The sequence below is a fragment of the Mauremys mutica genome, chromosome 6, assembly GCF_020497125.1.
Source record: "Mauremys mutica isolate MM-2020 ecotype Southern chromosome 6, ASM2049712v1, whole genome shotgun sequence".
Classification (NCBI taxonomy): Eukaryota; Metazoa; Chordata; order Testudines; family Geoemydidae; genus Mauremys; species Mauremys mutica.
Window position 1 is genome coordinate 69,366,629 of NC_059077.1, and position 21,025 is coordinate 69,387,653.

General features: G+C 40.2%; 1 protein-coding gene across 1 annotated transcript in view; it reads right to left on the reverse strand.

Moving 5' to 3' along the window:
• Positions 1-287: 287 nt before the first annotated feature.
• FEM1C (fem-1 homolog C) overlaps positions 288-21,025 on the reverse strand; it is a 28,240-nt gene continuing 7,502 nt past the window's right edge. Inside the window, exon 3 of the mRNA XM_045021628.1 lies at positions 288-6,331. Coding sequence (XP_044877563.1) covers positions 5,022-6,331 — 1,310 coding nt within the window. The 3' untranslated portion in view covers positions 288-5,021. The remainder of the gene's footprint in view (positions 6,332-21,025) is intronic.

Genomic DNA, 21,025 nt, shown 5'->3' on the forward strand with positions numbered 1-21,025 from the left:
CTATTAACCGTCGGTTATTTTTGTGTACTTTCTCTCCATCAGCTACAATGTCTTTTGGAAACCTGAAGTTAATTTTTCCCCCGATGCCTGTATTTAGAACTCAAACAGTTCCATTATAGACAGCAGTCATGTTTATTTCCCTTTTGGATACAGTCATTAATAGCAGCAGGAGGAAATGTCGAAAGCTGTAGCATCAGCGTTTAGCCATTCTTACCTTGATAGAAAATGCCCTCTTTCTTAGAGATGCTACAGTAGCCCTTAAAGAAAACAGATATAGACTCAGCCAGTTGTTCTCCAAAACAATTTTAATTTAATTTGCATTTTGGAGCCTAAAGAGATTAAGAGCAGAGAAAAGTTTGTTATCCCTTTTTTACATTTCTATTAAAGCTTAATTACTTCATGTAAAAAAGAAATTGCAGTATTTCAATACACTGAGCTAGCCCTGCATAGGAAGTCTGTGACATGATGGGACGTTTATACAAAATGAGTTAAAAATCAGGTAAACAATCACTTTTCCACTTTGCCATCAGCGAAGGGTCCAAATCCATACAACAGTTATTTTCACGTTTACAGAAGCCAAAGGATTTGTACAGTATAAAATAGTGTCCTTCAAACTACATCAGATTATCTCTTCCCCTCATTTCAAATGTACTGCCATCAACTCTTTTCCCAAAAAATTACTTTGTAATACCAATTACCATGCCCTGTCAATTGACTTTACAGTAAAGACGATCAACATTAGTACAATGTCTTCATATTCACTTGTCAAAATTACATAATCTAGTCAGCGTTCTATTCCTTCCATTTGAAATATCATTTAATGAAATTTGCAGCATAAAGTAGTCACATACACAGCCACTATTACTTTGCAATTAATATGAAAATCAGATGTTTTTCCCAATAAGGATTTTATCCTTTTGTATAAAGTCTGCCATGACATTCCATTCCTTTTTTAAATAGCTTTTAAAAAAAAATGGAAATAATTTATGTTCATCCCGTTTTAAAATGAGTTGACTGTCTCATTTAAGTGGCTAGAGAATGGATGTCTGTATCACAACAAAAGCATTTAAAATGCTATCTGAGACACTAAGGATTGAGTACTGATGAAGACTAAAAAATTACCCTTTCCCTCAAAAATTTTGGTCCTCCAGTTCAGGAAGGATGTTTAGTGCTGGAACAGAGAGGGAAAACTTACATTAGTACTGCTGTACTTAATCTGCAGATAACAGATGGCTCTCAGTTCAGCCCCTTTCACAGACACGATATTGACTTAAAATTAGAATTTGAATGTCAGAAAGCCTACCTTTTGCATTTGCTGAAACACCATCACACTCATACTTTAAAAAGTATCTTTACTTTGTGCACTACTGCAGTCAGAACCACCAAAGATAGCACAAACATATGGAGAGTACTTGCTATTAGGATGGCAACAACAGAGAGAAATATAAATTTTACTGTAACATTCTGAGGGAGAAGAAGAAAGTTTCATTTTATACCACTGTAATTTTCATCTCCCTGGCTGAAGTATTCCAATGAAAACTCTGAGTGGGATGAAGAACAAAAAAAAAAAAATCCTTTGAGTGTGTGCGCGCACGTGCATATATGTATTAAAAAATCCACCTTCACATCTCTCAACAAGCAGGCCTCTTAGGGGTATCGATATCCCATCTTCTTAGGAACATGCTGTAGATTGTTTAAATACTTTAAAAATGTGTTGTACCCCAAAAATGCATACGGTTGTATATAATGTCCTTGACATGTGTGGCACTGGGTTGGTACCTCTGGAACTGTACATTCCAGTTACAGAAATATGTAACAGGAAGATAACAGAGGGAAGGGGAAAGAGGGTGTTAAGTAAATAATGACAGAAAGGAGAAGAGAAAATAATTCACCATGTTCTGAAGGTCCTTTAGTTCCTTAGCATGCTTCAGTTTCAGCTAACAGTGCTGCTTCATTTTTGCATCCCTGTGTTGTACTAGGATAACTCCATTCACAGCATTAAAGGAGCAACATGACCAAGAACAAAAGTAATCAGAACCTTGTTTCAGGTGGTGGACAGCTAAATTTAGAGCCTCATTTACAAACTCAATGAAAGCCCACAGCACCCTAACTTATTACCTTCCAATGGAGTCTGGACTGCTTTAATTTGAAAGTGAAATAAAAATTAAGAAAGGTAATGTAAACGTTGGCGGCTAAGTGGCAGACAGGTTTAAATGTGCCAGCCATTACCTTCTGGAAGCCTAGGTTTAAATACCTGGAGATCATAAAAGTTCATTAGGTGGCCTCATCCCATTACAAATGCAAAATTCAGAACAACAGAGGTGCTGTAGGTCAGGATAGAGGTACATTGGTAGATATACAGGGAAAACATGCACAGGAGATTAGTCCCTCCCATACTTTACGATATTTGCATACATTTCTTTAAAAACAAACAGTAGAATAAACTTTCATACTAAGACTTGGCAATCTTCATTGGATCACTATTTAAAGAAAGTGATCTGTTCCCTAAGGTTTTTGTAGCCAGAAAACTCATGGGTACGTTTTTTAATTCAGAAATTTTGCTAGCACCAGAGTAGCAGCACAGTATTCCTGTTGTTTTTAAAAATCACAGTTCTGGACTCTCAAAGGTAAAACTCTTGGAGAAAATTGTCCAACCAAATAAGTATAGCTATCTATTATCCCATTTAAAGTTAGAAATTTAAATTATTAACAATGAAGAGCAGCACAGATTCTAGAATACAAAAAAAAAAGTTCTAGAATCCCTTTTTCTACTATGTTGGAGCTCCAAACACATTGTGGCTCATTCCTACAGTGTGGTGGTGATTATTAATTAAATCTTCTTGCAGAATGGTAAGCGAAAGAGGAAGAATGTTGAAAAGAAGAAACTGAAGTAATGAAACTTGTTCTTACGATCAACAATTGGTGTAGCATGTGTTTTAATAATTATAAATCAAAGAAATTTAGATAATTGAATAGAAATTTACTCGTATCCTTGTGAAATTAAGTTAACTCATACTTTGCTTTTCATACAAAATGCAAATGTGCCATGGGACAAAAGATAGAAAGTTGTTTCAATATATTTTATGCAGTTTTCAAACTTTGAAATATGTAAACGACAGTGCTTCTGACATGACTGCTGGCTGTTTAAAAGTCATCAAGATCTGAAGGTGACTCAGCCACTCCGCTTCACTTTCCATCACAAGCTAAGAGAAGGAGAGAGAGAATACCTAAACAGCCAAAAGGTAAGGAAAGCACTGCCTTTTTACACACAGTCAAAAGGTATGCTCATCACCAATGCAATTCACAATCAAAGACAAAAATATTATAAAATCAAATTAAAAAACTAAAACCACTAAGTTCAAGTCACCTTCATAAATTTCATTAATTTGGCTTTTGAAATTCCTCTGCTATTATCTTTGCAAGTTCATAATCTGATGAAAGTCCAGATAAACCCACTGAATTTCTGGAGTTAAAAAAACCCATTAAGTATGGTTACTGACCATCACTGAAAAGAAATGCCAAGTCAAATGACATCCACTGTGCTTGACCATTGAACTGGCAGTAAGTTGTACTCTACTCAACCCAAAATAATTTTTTCTCTTGAGAACATTTTAAAAACATTTGTAGGGCTAATGTGCCAGAATAAGTTTTACTCTGAATCAACAATAAAGTGCTGAATTATATTAATTACCTGAATCTTACTCATTTAGAATCTTCACTTGCGGATTTCTAATCAAGTTGAAAGAGCCCTTTCTGCTGAGATAGCTAAGCTGTTGTGCAAATATTATAAAAATAGGTAACTTTCAATAGAAGCTATGTACACACCACAACCTCTGGTGTTTAAAGTATGGCTGACAATACGAGAGGTGAAAAATGCATGCAAATTATCTACAAGGGTATATTTAAAATGAAGGAAAGGGACACTGCTATGGAATTTTTGATACATTATGAGTGGCTCTCTGCCAAGGTAATATAATTATACTAGATGTCTAAACCTGGTTTGACAAGTATCATGCCACCAACATGCTTTAGTTCCTTTTGTAGGTAAGGAAGTTGATTTGTAATTTCAGACTACTGCATACATTCAATTTCTTATTCAAGTGTATTATTAAGTTTGAGGTTAAAAATTTGAGCAAACTCTCTACATCTAGTCACACAATCAGCACAAACAAGACATTAGTGCAGAGGGAAAAAGTCAGATGTACATGATAAAGACTCTTCCCTTTGCTGCATGACGCATCAGAATGACTTAGACTTAAATTTCAACTGGGTTACCAAGACAACAAGAATAGATTTTTCTCCCAAATTTAGCACGTATTTCCAGAGGACTAAGAGAAAGCAACCTCAGATACAGCTAGAATAGAAGTCAACCCAAAAAGTTTGGACAATTGACACGTAGCTCCAGAAATTGTCATGCTGTGAAGGAAGTGTTCTCAGAAAAAGCTCCATAAAACTGCAAAAAAAATGCTGTTTGAGCTGAAGTTGGCCAACTGCTGCATAGAAATATGCTAACACACAACAGTCATGTTTAAGCCAGTGCATAGAGAAGATAAAGCACTTATGGTAATTGCTAAACTGAACAAGTTGTATGGACTTGTTAACATTTGCAATGAGTTCATAGAAAAAACAGAATTTGAGTAGAAATGCACAAGCAAAAACAAAAAAAGATGACCTTCCAAACTGTATAAAATCCACATACCAGTAATAGTAAAAAGACACCAGTGAAAAATATTAATCTCAGTCCCAAACACCCAACAGGCAAATAAAACCAGAGTAGACAAGCCTTTGGCAGACAATTTTAAGAGAGAGTCTAAATATGGCATTACATTTCTAAATAATCCACAAAATATATTATATGGCATATTCATATTAAATACTGGGTAGCCAATTCTGCAGATCTGATGCTAATGATTCTTTAGCCAATGAGAACACGATAGGTCAAGCTAAATGAACGCTGGTGTATCACAACAGTGCTTTAGAAAGCAACGTCACCAACTCGTGCTTCAACAATTGTCACACTATCATCTATGGAGCAACACAAAGTTCTCTAGCTTTTCAGGGACGTGCCCTTTATAACATATGCTATGATTCACTATAACACGAGCAGCAAGACACTGCAATGTAGTATGATTTATGGGCTGGATCAAATTTTTTGCCATTTCCTTCTCATCCAGCAAGTCACTAGCAGTTTGTTTATGCAAGTTTGTGGTGTCAAAGTGTGAACCTGACTTGATAAGAAGATTCATGATGTCTGGATGGTTGTTCAGTGCAGCAATGTGCAAGGGGCTGTTATCATCAGAGTCTCTGACATTTACATCAGCACCACATTCCACCAGTATAGCAGTAACTTGTAGAGAGGGGAATTTGCAAACAGGGTAACGACCCACACATGTAGTATTCTTATCAACAGCAAGATGAAGTGGGCTGAAGTTATTCTTTCCTCTAGGCTGCAGTTTAAGAAACCTGTAAATAGTCTGCTTTTTAAAATGGTCTTGTTCTGGACTGCAAGGAACTTTTTCCAGCAAGCAAATTAAATGCAAAATGATAGAAAGAGCTTTGTTCAGCTGTATTTGGTCAGGTGGACACTGAGTTTGTTTGATAGCCCGATCTATTTCGAGGACACTTTTGCACAGTATTCCCATAAGATCATCAAATGTAACAGTGGTGCCTAGGAGGCCTTTTGCCCTATCCTGTAGCATGAAGGAAAAGAGTTCCGCAAATGATAGTAAACTGCTGGCTGTCATAGGGCTCAGGGGGTCTAAATTGCTTTGCTGCATGTCCAACGCATATTTCCATAGGTTGATGCATCGTTTAAAATTTCCAGAGTCTGCATAGACGGCACCTCTGTACCTAATATAATAGGATGTATCTGGGTGAGAAGGACCAAGAATACGTTCTCTAATTAACAGCGCTTGCATTCTCATCTCATCAGGGTCTGCAATAAGATTTTCTAGCTCTTCTGCACTATTCACCTCCTTGGCATAGTCATAAGCCATAATTAGTGTTTGTGGCACAGGTTTGCTGAGGATATTAGTCCTGTCACTGTACCTCATGTCCATAGCTCTTTTCCAGTATTTCAAAGCACCAAGCAGATCTCTCTTTTTGTCCACAAATGTTGCTCCTAAAAGCTCCAAAGCATTAATACGTTCTGCCTTACTGGTCTGTACATGCTGTGTCAGGAAGTCCACAATATTTGTATGACCTGTCACACTGGCTGACAGAAGGGGAGTCATTCCATAGCCATCTTTTTCCATCTTTGCACAGTATTTAAGAAGCATCTTCATGATGTCCAAGCTTCCAGATTCTGCACAGTCATGTAATGCAGTATTTCCTGACAAGAAAAGAAAATCATAATTGCACAAAAATCACGGTAAATTTATAGAGCTATACTAACAGCTAAAGGAGAAATACTTAGTGCATAAATGTCAAAACAGGGAAGCTGCAAGTTAATAGCTGGAATACGCAGGACTTAATTAGAATACCAAAGCAGCTATACAAGTGCAAAGTTACTTGATAAAATTAAAGATGTTTCAAGTAAGCTTTTGTCTCATTACTTCAAAAACAAAACAAATCCTGAATCCTCCATTCTGTGGTAATTTCGTATTTGCTTTTAAGGATAAAACATTAGCTCTAAACATGCTACCTCTATGCTTCCAGACTTTTCGTATATCCTTCCTTCTTTCCTCTACCTAATTTAAAAAAAAAACCCAATAGATATAAACTTATGACAACTCTTCAGCAGGTTCATTTACTTGCACACGGTACCTACCTTTCATCTGGGTCTTCAGATAGAAAAATCCCTGCCCTGAAAGGCTTACTTTCTGTATTTGTACAACACTAGTATAATGGGGCTCAATCCCAACGGGGGCTTTTTGATGCTGTCATAACATTTAAATGATCTAGGAAATATGGCTATTTCATTTGTCTAACCTATATAAATTCAAACACTCTCACCTTTGTATTTGATTAAATTATTCTACAGACACTGGGTTGATGAAGTAAAATGCATATAACATTTTGTCCACCTAGTCTTTATCCTAAAGTCCTAAGCTTTATCACCCTGCTATTCTGGTTAGGATTCCCAAAGCCAAGAATAAGTTAATAGAAGAAAAAATTAGCACATTGTTTCTTGAAAGATATCATGGGTGCCATATACACAAGAGTGGAAATTGTAAAACACACCTGAAGAATGCATTTTTAGCTATGGATTATTTCCCATCAGTACCACACTTCAAATATATCTTGTAAAATGTACTAAGTGTTCTAATGCTGTGTGTTGGAAGAATCCAGAAAAATGACAGCAAGCATTAATGACATTTCACCAAAAGCCATGTTTGCAGCAAAGCTGAAAGGAAACATTACAAGCTACAGTCCACCAAATCTTCCATACACGCCGAAGTACTGTAGCTGAATGTCTTAGTTTAAATATGTACATTTCACCAGCAAAAAAAGATAACCAAACAATGTCTCTAACATAGCTGATTTCTTTAAAAAGTCCACAATTTAACACAAGCTGTTCTTTAGCTCTTCATCTGGTACATGCATGTGTTCCATTTTAACACAGGACTCCTACTGCATTAACAGGACACTAATTAGAGAAGTATCAAAGTTCACACAAAAATCCAGCTACAATTGCAGTGAAAATTCTAGCAAACAGTACATTTCCTACAGCATCAGAATTAACTGGAAGTCAATTGAGAATCATATAACCTATTAGAATTATTTCCTTGCTAGCTGGTCAATATTTTTGGTGGAAAAACTGTCACTCCAAAAGAAATTAGGTATATTATCTTATTGTCAGTCATTTTCCCCAACAGAAGAAATGATAGTTTTCCACTGGAACCTACTATTACAGCTGCTGCAGCTTAGATTATTGTTGCGCCAACCAGCCACTTCACCATGTTCTCCTGCTCCATATTGTTCATATATTCTCTGGGCCAGATGCTCAGTTGCATTCTAATGGTTTTGTGCCACCCAAGAGCACAAAGATTCTAAATCTGGTCAGCTAGGAAATTCTCTGGTGTGGAGGAGGTCCCAAGCTGATACAAAGCCAATATACCTGCCTCCTGCACCACCTACTCACATTCAACCCAAATGTAGGTGGTGTGTCAGGGTCGGGAGCAGGCATAGTTGGCATATGCTATGCTCCAGCTATGCTCAATTAGTGTAGTCTCTTAGAACTACAGCCAGCTGTCATTGTAGCACAGGCCACTCTACGTTAGATTGTAGCTCAATCCCAGTAATGAGAGATTGGTGACCAATTTCTCTGATAGATCCTCCTTTTCCTTAGCACAGCAGACAAACATTTTCAAATTACACCTATTTATGACATAGTATCAAATATTGTTATATGCAGTGTTGTAGCTGCATAGGTCCCAGGATAAGAGAGAGAGAAGGTGGGTGAGGTAATATTTTTTATGGTTTCTCTCACCAACAGAAGTTAGTCCAATAAAAGATATTACCTCACCCACCTTGTCTCTATAGTTTCAGATAGTCATTTACAGAATCTATATACCTTTACATGACTTCTCTAATCTACAGTTAATCTTGAATGAACTATAGTTCATCAAGATACATTTGCAGTGTCCTAACCTGACTTCTCATCACAGTATGAAATTAATTTAGTCACATCATCCCTACTGTCCTTGAGAGTGTAGGGAAAATTCTTTTTTGTCCCCGAGCAGCCTACCCAATTTGCCAGAGATTTCCAAACTCCAGGGACAGGTCTCAAAAGTAGATGGGATTATGGGGCTTTTATTCTACTTCTACTTACTGCAGCCATGTATGGGTCCAGAGGATTCCTCCTTGATGGATGCCCTTAGACTTCATTAGGAATTAACAGGAAATACAGGACAATGAGATCAAAACAACAACTGGGATTATCCATAATTTAGTATAAAATGTCACTTCACAAAATAATGTAATGTTTTGTGGACCTCTTACAGTCTTCAGATCCTTTCTTGGTGGTGCACAAAATAAAATATTTTGAGAACCAAGTAATGGAGTGGAGGAAGGATCAGAACGTTGGGTGGGGAATATAAATAATAAAACTGTCTCTCATATACAAAACAGTCTGTAAAACAAAAGGATGGAAAATGTTCAAATGTTACTGATCACTTTGTAAATGGTTTAGTCCAAAAAGACAGACGACTCTCCTGTGAAAATAAATATTCTACTAGAAATTGGCAATGGCCATAAAGCTTATCAAAATGTTAATCTTTTCGTGGGGGGGGGGGAAAAACCCAACCTAGATCCTGGTCTTGTCAGCACTTACTACTGTGCTTACTACTTACTACCAAAAGTGGCACTATTGATTTCCAGCAGCAGAAGTACTATACTTTACAGGCCTGAACCTGAAAACACTGTCATTTACAAAATACTATGAAAAAAAAAAATCTTTCATTTCAACACTTGTCTAGTCCAGTAAACTGTCTTTCAAAAAGTGTTATAAACATAAACTTTAATACTGATTTTGGTTGCATTGTCAACCAAATATTCACATCTTCACAATGTGTTTTTCCCCTTGGGGGGGTCTCGATCTATTCATTTTAATCTGATTTTACTTGTATAGTTTATAAGGAAGTGTCATTCTCCCACTGTTCCACACCTCCCCGTTTTCCTTTTTGGCAGGTTCTCAGCTGTGCCTTCTGATGGAAGCTCTGCTATAATATTTCAAACAAGTTAACTGTCCCAAAATAGGACTGAAATCAAAGTGACAGTCTCGCAATCTCCACATAAATTTTGGGACAAGGATATTTCCTGTAACTGTGTCCTATCAGTCTAAACACATTCGATTTACCTTACAATTTTTGTTAACTTTTTCCTTAATTTTAGACTCTTAGAACTGCAAAGCATTTATTTACTGCAACTGAAGTGAAACGCTAAGATGTGCCAGACATATCTAGAAAATGGAACAATATATGGGCATAACAATGAGGTATTAGCTTTGTAGTAACTCCTACTTTCTGATCATCTATTGTATACAAACATGGAGACCAAAAAAAAAGGGGGACGACGACAGACAGTGTTGTAGGTTTTATTATGTATAAAAATATATTTGGTATTATGTAATTTGCACACATACATGAAAAAAGACTTTAATACCTTGTGTTCTATTTTCAAATTTTATTTCACAAGGAGGAACAAAAAAATCCCCCCCCCCCCCCAACTCCACTTGCACTTTGACAATTTTAATTACTTTTGTCCCCAGGGCATCTTGTACAGGTCAACAATGTCAAACGTTCTTGAGAATATCTTGTCTTTTTGCTATTTAGTTTATGTGGATAACTATGTTTACTACCAAGGTATGTCCCTTACCAGAAGGGAACCCACTGGAGTCATGCCAACTTGACAGCAGTGTCCCAGGACATGACTTCCCTGCAGTGCCCCCTTAGGCAAAGGGTGGCATTTCAGGTACTCCCTCTCAACAACGCAGTCAGTCAATCTCAAGGTCTCTTGACTCAATAATACCCTCCCTGGGCTGGTTTATTATAAAACCTTGTGAAAACAGATCATAACAAAAGTCTCAAATAAACAAAAGGTTCTTCTGGCTTTCAGGGTATCCACTGAAGCCCACCCTCTGAACTCTGTTCCCAGTCCCCTCAGTTGCCATTCAGCCTTTGTCTCTCTCCTTACAGCAGGAACCCCAGCCCTCTTCCTGGAGATGGGAAATTCAGCCACTTATTATCCCACTCTTTAAACAAGAAATTTCCAGCTCTGCTGGATCTGGGTTGTAATTTAGTGCTCTGGAGGGCCTTAGCCAGTTCCTCCCCCAGCTGGCACTTTCCCCCTAATTAGCCCTCAGGGTATCAGCAGGCCCATCTTCTACTGCTGGTGTCTGCCTTATTATGAGGTAGTAAAGGCAGCATATATACTACTCCCTATCTCCCAGCTAATTCCAGATTGGTTGGGTGAGGAGGGGAGCTTTGCCCCTCTGTCTTTGCAAGGTCCTCCCCTAAGCCCCTTAAAGATACAGTGGTGGGATTTCCTCCCAAGCACCATTCATTCCCAGGACCTCTTCCTCTCTATCCATATCCCCCTAAGGTCCTTATCTTGGACATTTTAAATCTGTAAAGAGCCATGCCGCCTGGTGAGGCTGGTTGACCACTAGGGACTACTGCCTTTAAGGGGCAGGCTACTCTGTCACAGGCAGCATAGTTTCTTGTATTTCCTTGTATTTGTTTCCAGCAGTGCCTGCTATATGCTTAGCAGGAAGAACTTTCCTTTATATATGGAGATATATCTATCTCACAGAACTAGAAGGGACCCCGAAAGGTCATCGAGTCCAGCCCCCTGCCTTCACTAGCAGGACCAAGTACTGATTTTTGCCCCAGATCCCTAAGTGGCCCCCTCAAGGACTGAACTCACAACCCTGGGTTTAGCAGGCCAATGCTCAAACCACTGAGCTATCCCTCCTTGCACCATTAGAACCACAGCCATGGTAGTGATATCGTATGGAAGAGAACCTTAAGTCCATACCTTTTATGACCAAGAATACCAAGCAGGGTAGACTCCCTCCAGTCACTCTTCTTCACTACCTGTTCTTAAGAGGCATGAATAAGGGTAAAAAAAATATTAAATAGCTACCTATTCAGTGACTACCATTCAACTTGGGCACTGAATGAGGCAAGAAGCATTTAGAAAAAATAGTATATAATCATATAATTAAAGACTGCATCCTAATGCATATACATAAGGAGGCCAATTTAAGGTGGCACAAGTAACTTTAATTCTGGCATTTCCTAACTTTTGAGTACTTGACTTTGCCATTTTAACATCAGTTTATTGTAGCTTTCTTTTTTAAATTATAATTTCACAGGTTTTTTAAAAAGCAAACTGAAAAAACAAATGTCATCATGTAGAACCATTCTCACTTTCCCTATGGGTCATCAGCAGTGTTGGAAACATTAGATCCAAATCACAGATCTCTGCCATTTGAGCGTATAGAGTAACCAACACTATGTGGACCAGCCACTAGAGGAAGGATGGGATGCTTTTAGCCAATCGGTTTTACATGTATTTGTTAGAGAGCACAGAACAAAGGTACTCAGATATCCCAAGTTCTATTTCTGGTTCTAGAAGGAAGCATGTCTAGGAGTTACAGACCCTTCTGCCCTGATCTCCAGAGCCTGCTCCCTCTTTAATCTCTGCTCTTGCTTCAACCTGTTCCTGCTCCTCTGCATTTCAATGAGGCTGCTGCTTCTTCTTCCAAACTGTTTGTGCACCAGCAGGAGGAGAATTGAAACGACGTGTGACAGTGTCTCACTGCTCACAATGCCAGTGGCCAGGACCACTGTGGCCACGGCAGTGGGGAGGACAACTCCAGGAAAAATCATGCTCAGCCCTGGAGTGGGGTATGCTCACTGTAGATAGAAACTTGGGAGAATTTCGCTACCAGCCTCTAACACAGATCTACTGAAGATGTGATAATGTTTTTCCAGAGGCTTACAACTGAGCCAAATTCATGTGAGTTTTCACAAGAACAGCAAAAGGCACCTCTAACCCCAAGTTGATTCCCTCCTCCAGGATTTCAAGTCCCTCCTCCAAGGAATGAAAGCACTAAAGCTTCTCAATAGAACAAGTGTGAGAACTTTTGAATATTGGCAACATAACATTTTTCCCTAACCTCTTTCTTGAAAATGGTTAAACTGTTTTCACTGATACTTTCCAAAACAAAATTCTGCCCAAGGTAGACACCCAGCATAGAATGTTCAGCCTGAATGGGTAAAGTATGGCTAAGTTATAAGTAACTGAAAACAGGGTCTTACAATGGGGCTGCTCTTGGGCAGGCAGGTTGAGGGGTCCAGGCTCTCCAGACCCCCTCCAGCTTCTGGCTTGACTGGGGGCAGGGAAGTGGAGGGGCAGGGGCACGAGTACAGAGGGGGCGGGAGCACGGCTACAACACTGCAAGGGACATACATTGTCATGACACATTGCAAAACCCCCAAACACTTAAAACTAAAATTAGCAGCTAGCTGAACAGATTCAACTCTAAATCAAACATCTTTACAATCTCATGAATTTACCATAAATGGACACACAGAGAACCATGAAAAAAGTAGAATATTCCACAGAGAATCTCACTGCCCTCTCAAACTAGTCTTCCATCTACAAACAGATAATTTTCCTTTTTACCTATGCTGAAAGAAACCACTGTTCTACCAGTTATCAGGCTGGAACTACCAGAAGTAGTTGGGTTTTGTTTTTTAATTATTTGTATTACAATAGTATTTACAGGACCCAACTGTACAGAGAACAGTATAAGCACAGTAAGGCAGGGTGGGCAAACTATGGCCTGTGGGTTACATCCAGTCCTTCAGCCTGTTTAATCTGGCCCTCGATCTCCCACTGGGGAGTGGGGTCTGGGGCTTGCCCTGCTCCCATGCTCCAGCCGGGAAGCAGGGTCGGAGACCGCTCCACGCACGCGTGCCAAGCCTCCCAGAAACAGCAGCATGTCCCCCTCTGGCTCCTACATTTAGGGATAACCAGGGGGCTCCACACGCAGCCCTCATCACAAGTGCCACCCTCTTTGGCTGGGAACTGCGGCCAATGAGAACTGCAGGGGCAGCCCCTGCGGATGGGGCAGTGTGCGGTGCTGCCTGGCCGCACCTCCACATAGGAGCCAGAGAGGGAGGAGGGACATGCCGCTGCTTCTGGGAGCTGCTTGAGGTAAGCGCCTCCTGGAGCCTGCACCCCAACCCCCTCCCATGCCCCAACCTCCTTCTGCAGCCCAGAGCCCCCTCCTGCACTCCTCATTTCTAGCCCAACCTCAGAGCCTGCATTCCCAGCCAGAGCCCTCCCGACTCCTCAACCCCAATTTTGTGAGCATTCATGGCTCACCATACAATTTCCATACCCAGATGTGGCCCTCGGGCCAAAAAGTTTGCCCACACCTGCTCTAAGGCTACATCTACACTTAAAACACTAGAACAGCACAGTAGAGCCCTGCGCAGACACAAAATTTGTATCCGCATCTGATCCATAGTGCACAAAAATAATCCACAGATGCGGATACCCACAGATATCCATGGGTTTGCAGGGCTCAATAGCACATCTCACAATAGTGCTTCGGTTTAGACACTCACTAGAGCAACGGGAGGGGTTCTCCCATTGCTATAGTTAGTCCACAGCTAGGTCAACAGAAGAATTCTTCCATCGACTTAGTGCTGTCTACATTGGGGTTAGGTCAGCATAGCTACATCCCTCAGGGGTGTGGATTTTTCAGAGATGTAGCAATGCCGATGTAAGTTTTCAGTGTGGACCAGCCCTAAACTTTAAACTAAATTAAGATGAAATGCAACAAGTGTTCGGAACAATCAGAAGGGACACAAGGAGAGGCTAGGGGAAAGGTTACAAGAATACACATTTACATTGGCCAGATATATACACAGAGAGATGGCTTTGGTTTGGCTACATTTTAGAAATAATATATTGTGAACTTGGTGAAACCTCGTTATGGGTTGGGTTAAAGCCTCTTTGAAGTTGAGAAGTATGAACTCACTCTTCAATTAACGTAACTGTAAATATAAGTCAAGCCTAAACCAAAAGGGGTGTGTGAACCTGTCCAGGAGCTTTTGGGATGAGTACTGTTTTGGGTAGGTGTGTGTGTGTGGGAGTGAGAGAACACACAGATACTAAGGCTGCTCACAGACAAGAACAGCAAGAAAAGGCAGGGGAAAACAAAAAGCCTAGGAGGACACAGGGGCCAGTAAGCACAGTCTGACCCTGGAAAAAGCAAGACAGAACTTTTGGGTCTGGGGTTGGCTAAAGAAACTGCTCCTTTTGTTCTTGGTTCCTTCTGGATTCAAAAACACAGGACTTTGTAAATAAATAAAACTGTATCAAAGAAATACCTGATCACCAATTTCTACTTCCAACTGGAACATCTCCAGGGCCCCAAACTTTGATTAGCCACTCAGGTCAAAAGGGGCAACAGTCTAACAAAGTCTATCAGTTATCTATCTAGTAATCATCAATTGTCAATTTGAGGGAGAATTTGAAGGATGGGGTGGTGGCTGTAAGGACTAATTCTATCCTTAAGAAGGCTATTCCGTGCATTACCAAAGAATTTTGAAAGTATTACAAAAACACACCTATTAATAAAAAGTACAAATGTTAAATATTAAGACTATAAAGTGGCTCAAATATCAATATGACAAACAGCCACTAAGTGGATAATTAGCAGACTACTCTGGTTAGCATCTGTGAAGAATTTTCACCCTGAGGAGTATAGGGATTAGTGTGGAGGAGAGGACAGTTTGTTTAGAAAAATATTCATACGAAAGGTTAGTTATATTGCTAATAATTCTCTGTCCCTGTTACAGGTGCATGTTTAAGCAAGCATTCTTTCAGTGTGAGACTGCAGTTAAGTCACAAGCATGACATTAAAAGCAGCAAAGAGTCTTGTGGCACCTTATAGACTAACAGATGTTTTGGATGCACGCATCCGATGAAGTGGGTATTCACCCACGAAAGCTCATGCTCCAAAACGTCTGTTAGTCTATAAGGTGCCACAAGACTCTTTGCTGCTTTTACAGATCCAGACTAACATGGTTACCCTTCTAAGACTTAAGCATGACATTAGTTTGTTGCCACAAACATAATTTGTAACAAATTCAGAATTATAACTCTCTGCTAGATCAAATGAGGAGATAGCTGGCAAGGCAGGAAAAGCCTATGTGAAGCACCTCTCTTGATATGTAGTTTCTATACCCCACTTTTCCAAGGGAAACAACATACAACAGTTGTTAATGTATGTTAAAGAAATGGTGTCAAACATTTTAAAGTCTTTCTAAAAAAATTTAATTATGATACTATCACCACCTTAGAAGGCTCAAAGTGAAATCTCTATTCAAATCAGTGTCTTCTCTTTTCCAAGTTAGTTTTCTTAAACCATGTCTAACTCCTTTTCCTTCCTAGAGTTATGGAATCTGACCACACATCTAGATTCTGGATATTCACGTGGATCAGTATGACAACGAACATGAGCATGCACCATTCTGAAGGGCATAAATGCTCTCCTCAAACTACCGTAAGGAACAGAATGTAACCAGAATTGTTAATCAGTTAGAGAAGTGGATGCACGTACACATTAAATTGTTATTCATGTTTTTGGTATTTTTTAAAAAATAGGAATAAATTAAAAAGCTGTTGCCGATTTGCACAACACCACTGTTTCACCCTAAAGAAGTCAGCAACTTCCTTCACTAATAAAAAAAATTAAGATACTAGTGAATTTCAACTCTCACCTAGTCCTCCCAAATAGAGAGTAAATCTCAGTTGGCTTTGGGCCTTTACATTTTAGAGTTATATTAGAGCCCCTCTTTAAAATAGCCAACACAATGAAAAAGCACTACACAAATGCTACATATTTCAGTGTAACTAATTCTTTAACTCTCCAATGCTACCAAAGTCCACCTGGAGATTCACATTTATAATGAAACTATTTTTCTCCCCCACATCCAGGTCGCTATCAGAGGCAAATCATTCCAAAATAAATAATTTGCCTGTGACAGGGAAGGGAAAAGAAGAGAAGCAGTAACACAGATAGTGATTTGGCTGGACTTGAATGAACATTTTGTAAATGTATTAAGTAGATTTAGTTAAAGCTTGATCATGTTTCTGGATTAGTAAAACAATATTAGAAAATTAAAATTAAGTCATTCTTACCATTTCACATGCAAGGCCCTACTCCTGAAAATACCTGGTTCAGATGCTTAACATCACACAGCTGAAGTCACATTGAGTTCAACAGAATTATTCAAATGTGTAAAGTTAGGCACGTGCATAAATCTTCACAGGTTCAGGACCCAATAAAATTAATGATCTTCTTGATTTAAAGATTGTTTATATTGCACTAATTTCAAGCAAAGCACATAAAGGAAATAAGTCATCTAGTAAATGTATTACTTTAGTTTTAAAAAGACTGATTATATAAACATATTGATACGCATATAAACTTCAGGGGTAGAGCCACAAAGGGACTTTAGGCACCTAAATCCAACACTGAGGTGCCACTGAGATCCTCTAAACCTTCTCTTAGCTGCCACTTAATTCTGGATGTGCCGAAGTCCCATGAAACCTACATTTTTGCCAGTGAACAAAGCTGCCTAGGTCCCAATGCCACCAAGTGGCTTGGCACTCTAATTCACACCTGAACTCCAGAGGAATTGCAATCTAGGCATTCTCCCACCTCTCTCACCTGCGGGGGGTATGGGGGGTTAATCCAGTAGGTGTTCTCAGAGTGCGCCTAACCCCATAGATGGCAGAGGTGGTGCTCCTCTTACACTCAAACAGCCCAGCTATTAGGGACTCATCTGGAGGTGGGAGCAAAAACCTCTTCTGGCTGACATGGAACAGGAATCTGAACCCACCTCTCAGGAAGAGTGTCCTAACTACTTGGCTGTTGGATATTTTGGGGCTGGTCTCCCAATCTCTCCTATGGAAACTCTTCCAATTGTGCAAGTAAATATTAATTGAAGCAGTAGGACTGAAACATGGGCATTCACCCGGTATGTGGGAGACCCAAACCACCAGGCTAGTGCAGAGGTGGCTAAACTTACTGACGCTTCAAGCCACATACAACAATCTTCAGAAGTTTGAGAGTTGGGGCATGCCTTCCAGGGCTTCAGCCACACAGGAGGTGCCTATTGGGGCTTGGGACTTCAGTCTCCTCCTGCTGATGCCTTGAGCCCCAGCAGGCACACCCTGCAGGGTTGAAGCCCCAATAATCCCTCCCTGATGGGCAAAAGCCAGAGGTGATGCATGGGGCAAGGCACTTGACCCCACATGATCTCTTCCTCTCCCCCCCCCCCAATTTTTTCCAGGGTTTGCTGGCCCCACTCAGTCACATGGTGCCACCAGACCCCCTCCCTCCAAAGCAGCTGTTGGAGCTGACAAACTGGGAGCTGTGGCCATGGGGAGAGGCAGCAGCAAACAGCTGGGAGCTGCAGCTTTTGTGGTTTCCTCTCCTTACAGAGCTAAAGCAGTGGCCCCTTCCTGCAGCTCCAGGCTCTTTGCCGCTACCTGCCCACCTGGAGCTAACACCTGGGAGCTGCAGGGAGGGGACACTTGCGATAAGAGGGTGGGGGGGGAGTACCTGTGTGTGTGTGTGTGTGTGTGTGTGTGTGTGTGATTCAAGCTGTTGTGGGGAGTGAACCTTTAAATTGTGCCCCCCAACTCACAGCAGGCACCAGTCATCTCTAGTAGAAGCCCCTAGCCCCACTCCGACCCTCCCCGCAGTCTGGTAGGTGGAGAATGGGGAGATACTGGGCGGCTCTGTGAGCCACACTTGAACTGTAAAAGAGCCACATGCAGCTCGTGAGCCAGAGTTTGGCCACCCCTGCTATAGTGTATAAGGAGAAAAACACACCACCTTCATTTTTCATGAGAGGACTGACCCATCTTCCGCCCCTAACATAGGAAAGGATTCACAGCTGTGAATCCCAGCGGAGTGAGGTGCCTCCCTGCAGCCCAGAATTAGGCACCTAAGCTCCTCACTTCTGCATATTCTATTGGCTATCCTAGGTGACCCCCAGCTCAGCTGCCTAACTCTCCCCAAGCATTGTATAGTGAGCCTGAACACCTGACTTGGATCTGTGGATTATAGCCATAAATGCCCAGCCGCATAATATATCCACATTTAAACTGCTACACCAGTGCAGCTACAGTGCTGCAATTGAGTCACTGTAATACTTTAGTGTAGACACTTACTACAGCGAGGGGAAGGGTTCTCCCATCACTGTAGTTAATCCACCTCCCCAAGAGGTGGCAGCTAGGTTAACACAAGAATTATTCCAATCAACCCAACGTTTACACTGGGGGGGGGGGGGGTTAACTCATCTTAGCTACATCGTCCAGGGTTGTGGATTTTCATAGTCCTGAGCAACACAACTGAGTCCAGCCTATCTTATTAATGCAGATCTGGCCTAAAAATTAGGTGTTACAATGCTGAAGTCCCTTTGTGGATCTAGACCTCTGTTTTATTGATGTGTACTTCTCCTCCTACACTTACTGCTTTATAATTACAAAACAAATAAAATAATGCAACCATCAAAGTAATTGGTGCCCCCATTCGTTATTGATTATGGCTTTATCTGGAAGATACTCAACTGAACCACTAAGAATTTTTATAGTATGGTATTGCAGGAAGAAAACTAAAGCTGTGCCCTCATGAATAAGCTTAAAAATCAAATGGGATAATGAAATAGACAAGTTACTAATATCAACAAATCTTCATGGTTATGTTTTAATCTAATTTCTCAGATCATGAAAATAAATGCTATGGAACAAAGAACTTTCTGTTCACAGATCCAGCTCTCTCTAAATTGTATTTTCAAGATTATTGATGTCTCAACATTTATGAATAAAGTACAAAAGTATTTGAATCACTTAGTTTCAACATTCTCCCCACTCCATTGCAAACTAAACATTTTCCTTCTTTTAACTGCATCTTTTCACTATTTAATTTATAGGGCTGGGTAATAGGCATTCCTGCTACACTTTAGTTTCACATAGCCTTCATGCTCAAAATATCCTCACAAATGTAATGCAACGTGTCATGTAATACATCCAGGAAAAAGACAGAATACATTTAGAGCAAGGCCTTTATTCCCAGGAAGCAGAGCCTTGTTTTTCAAAATGAAGCTTGGCAAGCAGGCAAGATAGAAAACCCAGAAGAGAAACAAACTTGTCAGACTTCTTGATGTTTACAATTAGGTTAATTATTTTTAATATACAATACACTACATGCTGATTTTGAAGAGACCAGAGTGGCTCTACCCTATTTCATCATTTCTGGAGCTAACAGGTATTTAGAGGCAGCGATTTTGCTTTTTAACCCCCAGCTTAGGGAATGTTACACACTTTTCAGTCTCCACCTAAGTTAAAGCCTTAATATAGTCTTCGTACTTAGCCATAGAGTCAAGTCTGTATACATATCCATATGACAAAATAAACTGAACAAGGTCTGCAGCTCTCTGTTAATTTAGAGAGTTGCTATATTGGATTTTACATCAATGACATCTTGTGGATTTTGCCAGAAGCTGGGAATGGGTGACAGGGAATAGATCACTTGATTACCTGTTCTGTTCATTCCCTCTGGGGCACCTGGCATTGGCCATTGTCGGAACATGGGATACTGGGCTAGATGGACCATACTTGGTCTGACCTAGTATGGCTGTTCTTATGCTATAGGTCTTATTCGCAGCCATAAGAGAATATACAGCTTGCAAAACATGATTTTCTCCAAAACTATCTCATGCTGACAGACCCATTACACCTGTCTTCTATACTCCTTCCTGGTAAGCAGGGAAAAATTTGCCAGACACCTACTCACCAGAGATTAAAGGGTGTGAAGGAAAAGAGGAGACAGGGAAAGGAAGGCTGTCAATAAGGTCCGGGAGCAATGCCTTAGTTAAAGAGACTCCTTACTCCTAGCTGTTGAGAAATGCAAGAGTGCTGTTCTTGGACTCCGCTCAGACTATCTTCATATCCTTCGAAGCAGCAGCTCTCTTTCCCTCCCAACCTAACCACCATACAGAGCCTCATGGCTGTTAGACAGTGTTCATCAACTATACCCCAATATCTTGGCCAATGAAAAGGGATGGTGGAATTTCCACTACTCTACCCCTCATCCTTTAACAATGTCAATCTGTAACATGACAAATGACCAAAATATAACACCTGTGTTTTGTTGAGTGTTGTGTTATAATTGACCACTTATAATGGTTTTTACATTAAAAACAGATTTTACAGAAGGTTTCTTACTGTGAGAATTAAATAAACCAGTGTTTTTAAAAGAACCCACATGGATCATCAACAGGGTTTGAATCCTCAGCCTTCAGAAATCAGCACAGACCACTACCACTTAAACAGAAAAAATGTTTACTCCTGTAGTTAATCAGCCACTATAAAGGCATGCTGCACACATTTTGCCAGGGGGTTACACAGCTATTCAATAGCAAATGCTTGGATCAAGATTCTTGAGTCCTGTTTCTGACTCTGGGAAGGGAGTGCTGCCCAGTGT